This window comes from Mirounga angustirostris, unplaced genomic scaffold (genome assembly GCF_029215605.1).
Source record: "Mirounga angustirostris isolate CCGP_5_RB_7025 unplaced genomic scaffold, mMirAng1.0.hap1 SCAF_2, whole genome shotgun sequence".
NCBI lineage: Eukaryota > Metazoa > Chordata > Mammalia > Carnivora > Phocidae > Mirounga > Mirounga angustirostris.
This window is the reverse complement of record NW_026991710.1, coordinates 6,746,696-6,761,997: the sequence shown is the minus strand read 5'-3', so window position 1 is coordinate 6,761,997 and position 15,302 is coordinate 6,746,696. Positions and strand designations below refer to the sequence as shown.

The following is a 15,302-nucleotide window of genomic DNA, read 5'->3' as shown; positions in this document are numbered from 1 at the left end:
GACAATCTTGATTTTATGGAAGATCTTGCTGCAGAATCAACCGGTCTCTCCACCTTGGTATCCTTATCAGTACAACGGGAATAATAGCTTCTGACCTTACTGTCCCATAAGATTGCTTGAAAACTAAGCAAGGCATAGGCCAACGAAACCCTTTGAAAAGCAGAAAAATGCTGTAGGAAAGGGGGCAGGGACCTGGCATGTCTTAAAGCAACTATGGGTCACTACTCGGGTGCTTCGCTCACATCTAGAACTCACAGCAGCTTTCTGAGAGGTGAGTGTTTTGCCCTTGGAAGGTAATGTCAGTGTTATTTCTCACACAGGAAAAGGCAGGAGTACTCCTAAAGCCCATGTTCTTGAGATCCCTGTTATTGTTCTGTTGAAATAGAATCAGAACCTGAATACATACAAAAATAGTGATTCTAGAACAATCCGTTTGCTACAATGAATTGAACTGTGGTAGCAGCTGGATTGTGCTGCGTAGGGTCAGATGGTATTGATTTCTGCACGATCTAGAGTGGAGATGGTGACAGATGGACCCATCGGCGAGGCAGTGTAGACACAGCTGGGCACAGGCTCCCCACTCCGGGGCTCCGTAAAGCTGAGGCCAGCAGGGTCCCTCTCTGAAAGGTGGTTATGGGGATGGCAAGGTCAAGAGATTCCATGCACATTTGTTGACTGATGCTGATTCCCTGGTAAGACCCAGCTCAACACGCGAGGGGCATGCACACATTTCACCCAGCATCCCTTCTGAAGGTGAGCACGTTTCCAGCTCTTTCTCCTTACACAAAAGGCTGCACCAGCACCTTGCCTTGGTGGAGTCCCTGATGTTTTGGTAATAGCCAGAGCCATTGGAGCTGAGCTTGAGTGATCTCTGATGAGTTCTGTATAGGATTCTCTATGGAGAAGCAGGACTGGTTGCGCCTAATATAATCTGCATATAACTTCTCTATTCAATCAGCAGCTACCTCGAGGGAAGGTGATGGCATGATATCAGGAATAATGTCATGGAAGGAGGCCCATGTAGGAATCAGAAGAGCCAGGCTCTCATTCAGCTGCACCCTCCAGTTTCTCACGTGCCCTTTCATCAGTTGCCTGACCTTTCTGGGCCTCAATTTTCTCTTTATTTATTTATGTTTATTTATATTTAGACTTGATTTTTTTTTTTAAGATTTTATTTATTTATTTGAGAGCGAGAGAGAGCACAAGCAGGGGCAGGAGCAGAGGGAGAGGGAGAGTCAGACTCCCTACTGAGCCGGGAGCCCAATGCGGGTCTCAATCCCAGGAGCCCGAGACCACGGCCTGAGCCGAAGGCAGCTCCTTAACCGACTGAGCCCCCCAGGCACTCTGTGGGCCTCGGTTTTCTCTTTTATAGACTGGAAATTGTAATAGTACCTCAGAGGGGAATATTTTTACGGCATTTCGGCCCTTTAATAGGATACCACTTGGGAAGTTGGAGCATTATAAATAATAAAGTACTTTAAAAGCAGGGGTGTGTGTTGTCTCACGGTTCCATGTCTAGCACAGCATCACTGACTTGTGCCATTCACCTTACCCAGTACACACTCGGTCAGCAATCTTTAACTGGACACCTGCCATGCACCAGGCTCTGGGCTGAAACATGAAAGAACGTGGCAGGGGGATGGCCCCGAGGAGCTCAGTCTAGTCAGAGAGACACACCCAGAAAGAAATCTGTTGCTACACGAGGTAATGAGTGCTTTAATGGAAGTCTGTACCTGGTGGAGATGTTATGCACGGGTGGGAATGCTAAACTTGGAAGGATAGATAGGTGCTGTGCAGGTAGGGGGCAGGCATTCCCCAGAGAAGAAACAGCACATGCAAGGGCGTGATATCAGCTCGGAAAGTCAGGGAGGCTCGCGGATCGGATGGGCAGGACCAGAGCCGAGGCCCCTGGGCCGCTGACCAGCCCGCAGCAAGGCTGGTATAGCAGGGTTCTGGTAAGACAGAGCTTTATATTCCTGGCTAAGAGATTTGGGCTTGACCCCCAGGGCAATGGGAAGCCCCTGAAAGGTCTTGGAACACCACATCCCTTCCTGGAAGGATCGCTCAGGCTGTGAGGAATGGAACGGTATGTGGAGGATTTGGGAACAGTCGAGATGCTGCTGTAGGAATCCAGGCGAACCGTGGGAAGAAGGTCCCCTCAGGCCAATGCTAGCAAGAGAGAAGGGGAGGAGATGCATGAGAGAAAGATTGAGAAACAGCCAGTGGGGCCATGGCAGGGCAGGTGGCCAGTCAGATGGCAGCGGGAGGGCTGAGGGTCAATGGCAGGCATGCAGACACTAGGTTTCCGAATTGGGTTGCTGGACAGGTGGTGATCAAGGGACAGGCCTGGGTGGGCTGGGAGGTGAGAGACCCCGTGCTCAGATGTAGAACCAAGAGTTATGAGTGGAGCTGCCCCCAGGCACCTGGCATTGAGAGGAGCCCCAGGCAGAGATGAGGGCTGGACATGGACATTTAGAGGCACGGGTCCACAGGTGTGTCCTAGGTTGGGTTTCCCAGCAAAGAGACCCTGAGATGGAGGTTGGTGAGCAGGAAGTTGATTGGGACATGCACTCAGCTCAATACCTGCCGGGAAGTAAGGGAGGTAACAGCAGAGGGGGAAGGTGAGCTGCCCTCAGTCATAGAGATCTTGGCCTAGCTCTGGACCTGGGGGGGCCCCTCTGATTGTCCCATTTTCACACAGAGGAGGAGAGTCAGGCCATTGTACCCCCATGTCAGCCAGCCCCTAGATGCAGGTTGCTCCTGGGGAGGGGTGGGCAGCCTTGGGGGAAAAAGGCACCCTCCAAGGGCACGTCTTGGGGAGACCCAGCTGTGGTCCCAAAGCCAACAACACTCCTGGCAGCTCGGTTCTGGGCCCTGCGCCACCATCCGCTGTAGGTGGAGGGGAGGCCCTAGGCTCCCACTGCCCCTGGAGCCACCTGGGGAACGTGAACAACCTGGCACCCAAGCCACGCTCCCAGGCCAGAGAACCCCAAATTTCTAAGTGGAGGAGACAGTGGGCATCAGTAGTTTTTAAAACTCTCCAGGTGATTCCAACGTGCAGCTAAATTGAAGACCCACGGCCCTGGGGAAGCACCGGAGATGAGCAGAAAGAGGGCTGGGCTCATCCCCGGGTGCTCAAGGAAGCTGGAGGAGAACAAGGAGAGGTGACCTGGAAGGCAGGGCCTGGGGCTCAGAGAGAAGTGGTCGCTTGCAGCAAGAACCTGCATGGTGCCCTGCCTGGGGTTGGGGGGCGTGGGGAGGGGGGATGGCCCAGCCCCTCTGAAATGTACCTGGGCTTGGCTTCAATCAGGTATGCTGAAGTTACAGACGTGGAGACACTGCTTTCGAAAGAAGGGTTCATTATTCACAGTTCACAAGCACAAGGCCGATGCCACGCCATGCAGGGCCACGGGAGCAAGCACCAGGGTCCCTGAGGAAGTGGAAGGAGGGAGGGGGAAAATAAGGCCTAGAGCCTTTATTTTGGTTCTGCATCAGGAATGGGCAAGGCAGGGAGACAAACTTGAACAAGTTTAGGACTGCATAGTTTGAATGATTTCAGCCTGGCTCTGGGCTGTAGGGACCATCTAGCTGTCTAATACCTGACCTTCAGGGAACTTAGGGAGGAAGGAATATTGGCTTATGTGTGACAGTCGGATAAAGGAGGTCACTGGGGGTGTGGACTACGGTTGGTTTGTGTGTAGAAGGCATGCTCTCGGGCAAGTTGTTTACTATGACCAGACTCAGCCAGCCCTGGGAGGGGCAGTCTCTGCAGGATCAGTAAGGACCCCAGATGCCAAAGCGTCGTAAAATACAGAAAATAAAAGCATAATTAATAAACCTGCCCTGTGGGTCCTCAGCTTGGAGATCAGAGTGGGCTGGATTTCAGTAGCAGTACATGATAGCCTTGCCCCTGGATTGCTCGGGGCTGCAGAGGACATGAGTCTTTAGAAGAGATGCAGGGGCATCTGGGTGGCTCAGTCGGTTAAGCGTCTGCCTTCAGCTCAGATCATGATCCCAGGGTCCTACCATTCAGCCAGGTTGATTTTAATTATTGTTTTGAAACTGTGATCCTGAGACTGTCTGTGTCCTAAGATTGAGGCCCTGGGACAGGGCAGAGGGAGCACCCCCACCAATTAAACATTAAAGGAATGTAGGAGACAGAAACCAAGGTTGTACTTTTGGATGGCATCATGAATTGTGTGTATTTAACACATGTTGCATTTGTGCGGCACTGAGCACGGAGCTTGGCATGTGGAATGCTTGACAAACATTCAGCTGTTACTATAATCAGATCCTAAATGTGATGAAATAGAAAAATCCTTCATTTCGTCCCCCTGTCGGTTTTGCGAGGTAGACTTCCTTCTTCCCCTTCTCCCCTCTAGCAGCACTGAGTTTGCTGTCCCGAGAGCCTGTCCCATTGGTGGCCTGAGTGCTGACCAGCTTCACCTCCCCTGTCCATCTTGTGGGGGGTGGAGGGCACATGACGATGTCCTTCCTAACTACCTGACTTGGGGTAAGATCAGTGGTTCCAACTCTACTTAAGATTTTGTGCTGTCTCATCACAGTCCAGGAAGATAGTATTTATGGAAAGGCCTGAAGTCATCGACAGCTTGGGGGCAGTGCAACCCAGAAGTCAATTTTAAAAAGGAAACCTTGCAGATTCAAGAACAAGATAATTGTGTTATCGTGCGACCCACTCACCTTATCTGAGAGGGAGTTGAAAATCATCCTGACTGACAAGATGATGCATTTTTCTTTCCTCCCGAATAAAATAAGCAGGTTTAAGAACCCTGACCTCATGCTTTACTGAACGTAGGAGGCTCTAACCAGCATTATAGAGACTCATCTGAGATTGACTTTCCATAGTACCTTGTTGTCCTGTGTTAGGCGAGTAATACATGTTCTTTTGAACACACCTTCTGTTGTGAACAGCTCCTAAAAAAGAAGGTTAGAGGCTATCCTCCGCAGTTGCCAAGGGCTCTGTGTGAAGGGATCAGGGTACACACTCGCTCGTTCCTCCCACAGATACTCAGTGCTGGCACGCTCTCTGCCCCCAGGAGGCAAGAAGTCCTAACTGTGGTACAAAATGTTGAGTCCTTGGCTCTGTGCTGGGACCAAATGCCCAGGACCACTGTCAAGGGTCACTGAGGATTCTTTGGCCTGAGGCAATGGAAGAAAGTCAGATCCCAGGTCTGATGCCCTTGTGATCCCTCCCTGGGTCTCCATGGATCAGAACTCTGGTTCTCAGACCCAAGACCTGATGTCTCCATGGATGTCTCCATGACTGAATTGTGGCCTCGATGAACCGGGTAACCTCTCTGTGGGGCAGTGAATGTTTTTGAAACATGAGCGTGATAATGGTCTGTACCTCAGAGGGCTAGTGTGGAAATTCAAGGAGATAATCTATGTAACAGGCTTCTCACCACAGCTGATAATAGGAACCACTGTCTCCTGTTGAATGCTTACAGTGAGCAGGGTCCTGTTGAGCACTTGATATATCCGTTAACTCCTGTAACGCTCCTGATGACCAGTGAACAGGCATTAGTGTTATCCCCATTTTACAGAAAGGAAGACTGAACATAAGCAGTTAGGTTGCTCAAGGCCACAGAGAACGGGGGATAGAGGCAGGACTCAAATCCAGACAGCTGTGGGATTTGGGATTTTATAGGAACCAAGTTCATGAACTCCACTGTGGGCTAAGCTCGGCTCCTCCTGAGTAAAATGTCCCCCAAGCTCTACTCTGGACATTCCTGCCATTCTCCTTCCCCATGCAGACACCACTAGCATCCTGAGCTAGGGGTGGCCCCCCTTGAGGTCAATAGTATCCGCTTTTCTCCAGAGGTGGGGACCAGACCACAGCCACCAGAGTGATGTCCTTAGGAAGGATTCCACGTGTCCTCACCTTTACGACATCACGGATCAAAGGCTCTACCACAGACCTGGCTTGTCAGTAATAATAGAAATCCATGCACTGTAGTCCCTGACAGCATGAGACCAGAAATGCTGGACTGTCGATTCAAGGAAGGGGAAGGTGTGCAGACCCGTCCCCAGCTCCTGGTGGTCCTCGGAGCCACGTCCACGTGCCATGGAATGGCAGCAGAACCGTGTCTGATCAGCCTCCACCCGAGCTCCCATGTCTCTGGCGTCGCCTGGCCCTGCGTTCTCGCCACAGTGGTTGTTTCCCGCTGAGTCTGGGCAGATCAGGCCTCAGTCGTACATGCTGTTCCTACTCCAGCACTGTCCTTCCTGCCCCACTCCTCCTTCCGCCCTTTGGCAGCTCCCAGGATCTCACCCCTGGAAGCGCCCCTCTGTTAAGGTGCAGGGGCGCCTGGGGGGCTTGGCATGATACCCATCTGCACAGCTCCTGGCTGGCAGGCCTCCGCCCGGGCTTTGCTGTCTCCACATCTGGAACATGCAGCAACAGCCCTGGCTTCCCTGGCTGCCAGGAGGTGACATGAGACAGTTGTGTGACAAATGAGACAATTGTGTGACAAGCTCACACCACGCCTGGCACACAGTAGGAGCTTAACTGGGTTAATTCCCTTGTCTTTCCCCTCAGCTTTCTGTTCTGCTCTTCCTGAGGCAGCAGGTAAACTCTAAGAAAAAACAAAATCACCAACAAAACACGCACACCAAGTAGGCATAGCGAAAATCCCACTTACAAGCATGCCATTTTCCTTTCTCCCTCGGTCTTTTAAAAAAACAGAGCTATAACTCACCTACCATAAAATCCACCCTTCTAAAGTGGTTTTTAGTATATTCACAAAGTTGCACGTTCATGGCTCTTTTCTAACCCCAAATATTGTCATTATCCCTCAAAAGGAAGCCCATCCCCGGGGGCAGTCACTGTCCCCGGCCCCGCTCCCTCCGGCCCCCAGCAACCACCAGTCTGCCCTCCACCTCCCCCTGGTCTCTCACTTGGAGTTCCCTACCAAACCCCAAGCTGGCGTTGGCCTAGCCGGTTCCTCCCAGCACAGTGGTGACATCAGAGGAGTTTTGTGAATATAAATCATTGTTCTACACGGAAAAGGGAGTAGGATCGAAGGTCTCTTGAAAATCGGGTCCTGGGCATTGCCCTTCCGTGAGTCAGTTGGCCCGCTCCGTGCTTCAGGGGTCCCTGCCTGCTCGAGCCTCGAGCCTTCCAGGAACTGGGAACTTACTGGGGTCTCTGGCCTCAGGGGCCTCCTTAGGGAGCCAGCCCTGGGAGAACACTAGAGGGAAGTTCTGCCCCTGAGGGCGCTCAAAACCCAACCCGAAGCCACCTGAGCCTCGGCCCAACGGCCCATTGTGTCAAGTCTTTTCAGGTCTGAACATGCCTCCTTGCGGGCCTCCTTCGCTTTGTGAGGAAATAAAACATGTCAGGAATTTGGCATTGAGCGTTTTGCTTTATCCCCATCAGAACTGCCTCCCATTGGCATTCTTTTCTTGCAGAGGCACAGTGAGAGTTTCATTTGTAAACGGGGTTTTAAAAAAAAAAAGCAGCTCAAGAAGAAGGCTGCTCTGACCAGCATAGGAGCAGCTCCTGGTGCTGTGGGCGCATTAAGGTGATGGGTGCCTCTTGAGGTAGCCCAAATGCCCCTTGAGTGGCGCGGGCTGTAGGGCCCTGCTTGCTTTCCCAGCCGCTGGACAGGGAAGACTCCCCTGCCTAAGGGGCCCGCTGTGCCCCAGCCCCACCACACTCACCTGCCGGAATCAGGGAAGCTCCAGCCACTGTCCTGGATGTCCTCCGACAGGACCGAGATGGGTCAGGTCTTGTGGGCCTCGGAGGCGTCTGGGGGCTGGCACCAATGAAAACAGTAGTTTCTTCTGTGCACCTGCTGTGTGCCAGGCCCCACAGCCCAAGCACTATCCGATCGTACTCTCAGGACAGCCTGTGGAGTGGCTGGGACTGTCCCCGGCCCACAGGGGATGAGACGGAGATTCCAGGGGCCATGAGTGTGGTTTCCAAGGCCGCACAAACAGGAAGGCTCACCATGATGCCCCAGGGGTCGTAGCATCCACCAGCCCTGATATCCCTGAGTGGCCTTGGCCCCGCTGAGCCCCCCAGGTCACCATCTCACAGATGGCTCTGAGAACTGACCGACCTCGTGCATGGAGAATGTCATACACGTGGGGCTGGTGCTAAACCTGTGTCCGTTCCGTTGTTCAGCCTCTTGGTGGGGATCACACACTGCAGGAGGGACTTCTGCTGACGGCCAACGCTGTTTGGCCCAGGGGCCCGCCCCAGCAGGATGACTGGAGGCCACATCCATTCATTGGCCGCCTCTTTCTCCCTTCAGGAGAGCACCTGGCCATACCTGTTTGGAATGATTGCTGTCCCCGCCTTTGTGCAGCTGGTGAGCCTGCCCTTTCTCCCTGAGAGCCCGCGCTACCTGCTCTTTGAGAAGCATGACCAGGCAGGAGCCGAGAAAGGTAGGGGCCCATGGCCTTTCCCACACAGCTCCAGCCTCTTCATGGGGTCAGCACTGCAGGGCACGCCGGGACCTAGGGCCATTCCTCTCTGCAGGCGCTGTGCCAGGTGCCCCTGGACACCCTGTATTGCTTTATCTTCCCAACAGCCCACAGTGGGGCCACAGATCACACAGAGAGCCTGGAAAAGCCAGGACAGAGCAGAATAAGACCCAGGTCTGCTCACTTCTAGGCGATGTCTCCCTATTGCTGCCTCTTGGGTGGTCCCAACCACAAGACAGCACGAACCTAATCTCTTAGCGGTTTAGGTCTATGTGACTCTCTCCCTACATCCTCTCTTCTTCACTGCCCGGTTCTGCTGTCCTAACACTCACAAGAAGGGGAAAAGTGCAAGTGCAGAATGAGCAGCCGTGTCCTGCCGGCACAGGGCTGGGTGCTATCCACCCTGGGAAGAGACAGAGCATGCCCAGTTTATGGGAGAGAAACACAATGCCCACAGTGCGGCTGGGGACTGGTCTTAGGCCACTTTCATTAAATCCCCTGAGTGGCGAGGTGCTGGGCCAGATGCAAAGCACTCAGAATCAGAGGCTTTCCTACAGGGCCCTGAAATGTCATCCCATTTTGCCCAGAGACAGACAACGTGGAATGAACAATGCATTCTTCTGGTACAAGGAGACAGCTGACAGCACCCATTACGCAGGAGGGGCTGGGTGGACCATGCTGCCTTCACATGCTGCCCGACCTTATTCTGACCTTCCTGAGCATCGGGACCCTCATCCGTAGGAGGAAATGATAGAAACCTTCTTCTGGGCTTGTTATAATGATTAAATTAGATGATTCATATGAGGTTCATAGTAGCATTTGCTGTCATTATTCTGAGAACTCTGTCCATTTTCTTATCCAAATCCTATCCTCTGACCTAAATTTCACTAATGTCCACATCTGAGAAAAAAAATCGAGAATTATATAGTCTTTAGTTTAATATAATTTGCGCGTTTTAAAAAATCCAAACAACCTAAGTATTTCCTGAATTAACAAATGGGATATTAATAATTGTCTCTATTTGCCTAGCAGTGTATGGTTGGGATCCATTTTCTCATTTACAACATTCCTGTAAAAACGTGGAATCGAACATTCTCATTACTTCACTGTTTACGCGAAAGAACTGAGGCGTACAGGGCTGAGGTGACCTAACCATGGCTGTGGTTCTCGGTTTTGGGGTTCTGGAGGCCTTTAAAAATACGATGGGAGCTGCAGGTGTTCTTCAGCAGACTGCCCATAGTCACAAAATTTTCAAGAGCATAGCAGTGGAGGTGGGACATGAGCCCTGTTCCCCTCCAGGGGGGACCCTGGTTAGCAGCCCTCACCCATCTGACAACCGCAGGCGACAAGAGAAGGACTGGAACCAGAGCAGAGTTCCTTCCCATCCCGCTCATGCACAAAGGGACATCAGTGGGTCGTGTTCCAGGGGACTTCTCTTGGGGCCCGTGGGGAGGCAAACCATCCAGAAGTCAGGCTGCAGAGAAGGAGGCTGATTGTCAGATGGTGGAGGCTCTGGAGCAAAACTAACGTGAGGCTCTGAGTCCCAAAAGTAGCCAGGTTGTGGATCGGCGGAAGGCGGCGAACTCTCTAGTTCCATCCCTCCTGCTTCATCGGCAAGAACTCTCAGGAAAGGCGTCAGTTAAGCACAGTTGGAACGGGCCGTGTGTGTAAATGCCTGACAGTGAAACAGGTTTATGTCACAGCATGGTAGGCAGTGAGGGAGAAATCCAATGATAAATATTACATGGTGCTTTATACAGAGAACAAAGATGTCACTGGCCTTAGATTCAAAGAGAATCATGAAATTTGCATCTGTGCTAATAAGAAGTGGAGTTTCCCTCTAGACTTCAGCAAACAATGGATATTTACTGTGCTAGGCCCTGTGCCAGGTGATGGGGAGACAGGGGAGCCCCAGACTGGCATTTCAGCCCCCCAGGAAGTGGGGGGAAGGGGAAGAGGGACGGGCATACTCACCTGGACTGAGAACTGTATCATTCTAAGCAATTCACATGTATTAGACCATAAAGCCTCTCAACCATGGGAAGTAGATCACATTATTATTCCCATTTTAAAACAAACAAGAACGGAGGCAGGGTTAACTTGACCAAGGACAAAGCTAGCAAGCGGTGGCACTAGGATTTGAACACCGACCCTCTTGCTCTGGGACCTCTGAGCATAACAAAACACACCCTATCACCTAGCAGGTGGTTTGGCACTTGGCACGTACGTAATTTGGGGAACAGGGGCCCTGCAGGAGGCAACAATTGCCGTAATAATGCAGCATGTCAAACCACCTTGAAACTCATTGGCTTAAGACAATAGCATTTATCGTCCCCAAGTCTATGGGCCAGCAGGGAACTTCTGTTCCTCTTTTTTTTTTTTTTTAAAGATTTTATTTATTTATTTATTTGAGAGAGAGAGAATGAGAGAGAGCACATGAGAGTGGGGAGGGTCAGAGGGAGAAGCAGACTCCCCGCCGAGCAGGGAGCCCGATGCGGGACTCGATCCCAGGACTCCAGGATCATGACCTGAGCCGAAGGCAGTCGCTCAACCAACTGAGCCACCCAGGCGCCCCACTTCTGTTCCTCTTGATAGAGCTTGCCCTCGCAATGCTTCTTGTCTTAGCAGAAGTTCTCCGGCATGTCTGGTGGTCCGCTGGCTGATCAAGGCTCGCCTCAACTCTGCTCCACGGGCTCATCCTCCAGCAGGCTAGCTCAGGCACATTCTCTTAGTGAGCACAGAGGTCCCAGAGAGGAAGTGGAAGACACAAGCAGTTTTTCAAGCTTCAAATCAGCTAAAATCCTGTTGGCCAAAGTAATGCTCATGGCCAAGTGCACTGTCAGAGTGGGAGGGGGTGCACGGTTATAGAGCAAAGGACACACGTAGGGAGGTCATAAAATCAGGGCCATCGATGCAACCCATCCACACCACAGACACTCATGAACGGAGCTGAGTACCCACTCATGGGCTCCTGGACAGGCCTGCCCTGAAACACTGAGAACATAGAAAAAGAGCGTGGAAATAATAGAAACAAGGAGAGCAGCAGGGGAAGAAGCAGGCATAGGTTTTGTGAGAAAGCTGTGCTTTGTGCTGGGTGGGCTCTTGATAAGGGAGGACGTCTGATGTGCCCACAGGCTCCTACCCACCACAGGCATCCACCAGAAACGAAGCCACGTGCCTGGGAAGGAAGCCCTGGGGTGGCCAGCCCCTCCCAGGCCCGCTCTTACCTGGGGACTCTTGGCACACTGTGTCCCCCCGGAGATGACAGGAGAGATGAGGAGAGGGAGCTCTAGTGCCAATCAGAAAGATGACACCATCTCCTGAACCTGGCAGAGGGACTCCGAGGTCCTGTCCCCGCCTCTGCCAGCACAGTCACCTGCTCCTCCTCCATCAGTGCTCTGTCTTCATGTTTATGGGATGAGTGACCTCTGAGTGCCACCACCCCACCACCTGGTATCTCTGGAGTAATTGTCTCTCAGGCTCCCTTTGCCCTGGCTGGGGAGCCTGCTCGTGGGCTGGCTGCCAAGCAGAGGGCCAGGTGCCTTCCTACAAAATACCCAAGGGTCAAAAGGGGCAGGAAGACAGCTCAGAAACCACCCTGAGCTCCCAGAGCATGAAGGCACATCTTGAAATTGCTCATATGCTTCATTCCAGAGAGCAGGACAGACTCCCTTTAAACTGAGAGAATTGTCCAGGGTTCCAGCCAAGCAGGGGATGCTTTCTGTATCGTGTCTGTGGTTGGGGCCGATCTTGTGCAGCCCCGAGTCTGCTGGGGCTGTCTGCGCCCCAAGAGCTGGAGGAATTGCCTGGAATCCCAGTTTGCCAACACAGGGAACGTCCAAGCCCTCTTCAGGGTGTCTTGGAAATCCTGAGCATTTCTGGGCTCCGAACTGTCGTGGGCACCAGCCTCCTTGCATGCTGCTCTGTCTCGCATCATAAACACCCCAACTTGAACTTCAGCCCCTGCTTTGGTTTCCTCAAAAACCACAGCAGCAAGCACTCACCCCACATCACCGGAGCATTTCAAGGCAATATTGAAGATCTTGGGAAGGGCTCCAGGCACGGGGTCCCCACTGCTCAGCACCTACTTCTTTCCCCTCTCACCACTGTCCGCTGTCCCCTCTGCCTTCCAGATGGCTCTGGAGCTCGTCTTCCTCTCCTGCTAGCATGCCTTCCCTTCCGAAGCTGGAATCAGACAACATGCAGATTTCAGCAAACACCTTCCACTCCAGGAGTTTGTCAAAATACTTTTCTCAGCCAAATCACTTCCATCCTTCAGAGACACTCTGGCATCAGCCATTAGGTTTACACGCTTTTCTCTCCTTTGTGTACCTGGTAACCTCGCTGCTGATGTTCTGACGCTCCCTGGCTGTCTGGAAGGCGCCGTGTGTCTCAGGGCCGCGCTGCGGGCCCTGCGTGGTCGGAGAGGCAGCCGGGCTGGGTGCCGCCCCTGCTTCCTTGCATGGTAGCTGTGAGCCCAGGCAAGTCGCCCATTGTCTCGGACATGGACTCAGTTTTCCCACCCTGTGAAATGGGAAGAACACAGTGCTTATCTCCAGGGCCCAGAAGGATGCTCAGATGAGACCACGGATGTGTGGCAACATCCAGTGCAGGGATTATAATCATGTGGTTGAAATCAGCCCATCAACAAACATTCGTGGTAGATCAAGTAGGTCCTGGTTGAGAGGGTGAAGGAAACAAGCTCCCGTAGAGGCCATGAGCACCCTGGGCCCAGCCATAGCCTTGGGTCCCGCAGATCTCTTGGGCATCACGAAGATCCTTCCACGGCATTCTGTAATGCTGGCCCTGCCTCAGAGGGCCGTGGGGAGGACCCGGAGATGCTGCCTAGTTGGAAATGCCTGTCTTCCTTTTGGTCCAGCTCATTCCCATGGAAGGTTCAGTGCTTCTCCATGGAGCTCAGACTTCGGTGTGTGAGTCACTGACTGTGTCCCTCTGGGTCCTCTGAGAAGTGGAGACTAAGTGGCCTAAGCAGCGAGGATTTTATCGGAATTATGGCCTGTGTAAATGTGGAGGGAGCTGACAGACCGTGATGCTCGTTGGACCCCCAGTGGGCAAGGGAGGGATGGGGCCAGCAGCATCAGCCGCAGGGAAGCCCTGTGTCCCTAGAACAAGGATGCCTTAGTTTCCCTGCTGTGCTCTACCACTCTCTGCGAGCAGTCCCTGAAGAGCACGGCCTGGACACCCAGGGTGATGATTTGCAGAGCACAGCAGCTGCGGCCCTTGGTCAGTTCTGTCCCTGTCCCTGTGGCCGGGGGTCTGTGGACACGTTCTCCTGGCCACCACACTGATGGAAGCCACGCACCTCTAGAACCGTGCATCCACTAAGAAGTGAGGTGGGGTGACGCCTTCCCTGAGGTCCCCAGAAGGATCGGGGTGGCCCTGTGTTAGTCAGGGTTCCCCAGAGAAACAGAACGGGGTGCGTTGCCTGTGTAAATATTAAAAATTTATAAATACATATACAGAAAGAGATTTATTCCAAGGAATTGGCTCATATGATTGTGGAAATTGGCAAGTCCCAAATCTGCAGGGCGGGATGCTGGGCTGGAGACCCAGGAAAGAGTCTGGTGTTGCCGGTTAAGTCTGATGCCATCTGCTGGCAGAATTACCTCTCTGTCTGGGGAGCTCAGTCTTTTTCTCTTTAGGCCTTCAACTGATTAAATGAGGCCCACTCCCATTATGGAGGATAATCTGCTTTACTCAGAGTCTAACAATGTAAATGTGACTCTCATCTAAAAACTGTCTTCACCACGATATCTAGACTGGTGTTTGACCCAATATAGTTGACCCTAAAAAATGTGGGGGTTAGGGCTGCCAACTGCCTGCACAGTTGAGAATCTATATATAACTTTCGGCTCCTCAAAAACTTAACTACTACCAGCCACCTGTTGACCAGCCTCTGTCATTACCAGTAACACGAACAGTCAATTAACACACATGTTGTATGTTATAGGTATTATTACGGCATCCTTACCATGAAATAAGCTAGAGAAAAGAAAACGTTATGAAGAAAATTATAAGGAAGAGAAAATGCAAAGAGTAGTGTATAAAAATCCTTCTGTAAGTGGATCCGCACAGTTCAAGGGTCAACTCTCTCTGGGTGCCATGGCCCAGACATGCTGACACATAACACTAACCATCGTGGTCCCACGCCATCCCTCCCTCCCCTAGTCATCTGCCCCAGCCCTGGCCACGCTGTGGTGTCACTGCCCGTTTCTGTCACTCCCCCTCCCTCCCCACATGGTGAGACTCTCAAGGGCAGGGACTGCATCTCCTTAAGTGCCATGTCCCCCCAGAATCCAGCATAGACTTCCATTGGCTACGCATTGAATAGACAATCAAGGCCTTGAAAAGAAATCAAGCCCTTGAAAGTGTGCTCCAGTCTGTTGAAGACCATTCATTTGGAAGGTCGTTAAAAATACTGCATTTCCCAGAATGCCTTGGCAGGACAAAGGCAAATCCACAGGTGAGCCACTCAACCCAGAGACATTTGGGAACTTGCTGTCATCCCCAGCCTGGCCATTTTTGGAGCTGGAGCTCAAAAGCCAGGCCCCCTGACTCCCGGGAGGGAGATTCTTGCAATTACCTCCCATCTGGCCTCTCACGGGTCCTGTATGATGAGGATGGAGATGGGGTTCTGGCTGAATGGCCCCGCTTTCTAGGAGGAGGCAGCATATGATACTTGTCCCCTCTCAGGACTCACCGATTGAGAGCCTGCCACTCTCATGAGCAGAGGGGGATTTATGGGTGTACCTGGGCAACAAAACACATCCTAGAACAGCCCCCAAATATCCTGTAACTCGTTCTTCATAGACTGGGCATTTCATGAAATG

At 52.3% G+C, this 15,302-nt stretch overlaps 1 protein-coding gene across 17 annotated transcripts in view; it reads left to right on the top strand.

Moving 5' to 3' along the window:
• SLC2A9 (solute carrier family 2 member 9) overlaps positions 1 to 15,302 on the top strand; it is a 231,812-nt gene that overhangs the window by 135,400 nt on the left and 81,110 nt on the right. For 16 of the 17 annotated variants that reach the window (XR_010409283.1, XR_010409284.1, XR_010409285.1 and 13 more), the window contains one exon: positions 8,280 to 8,412. The exons of the other annotated variant lie outside the window; for it this stretch is intronic. Coding sequence is in view for 13 of the 16 variants with exons in the window: in XM_064584279.1 (XP_064440349.1) it covers positions 8,280 to 8,412 (133 nt within the window). In the remaining 3 variants the exon portion in view is untranslated. The remainder of the gene's footprint in view (positions 1 to 8,279; positions 8,413 to 15,302) is intronic. 17 annotated transcript variants of the gene reach the window in all.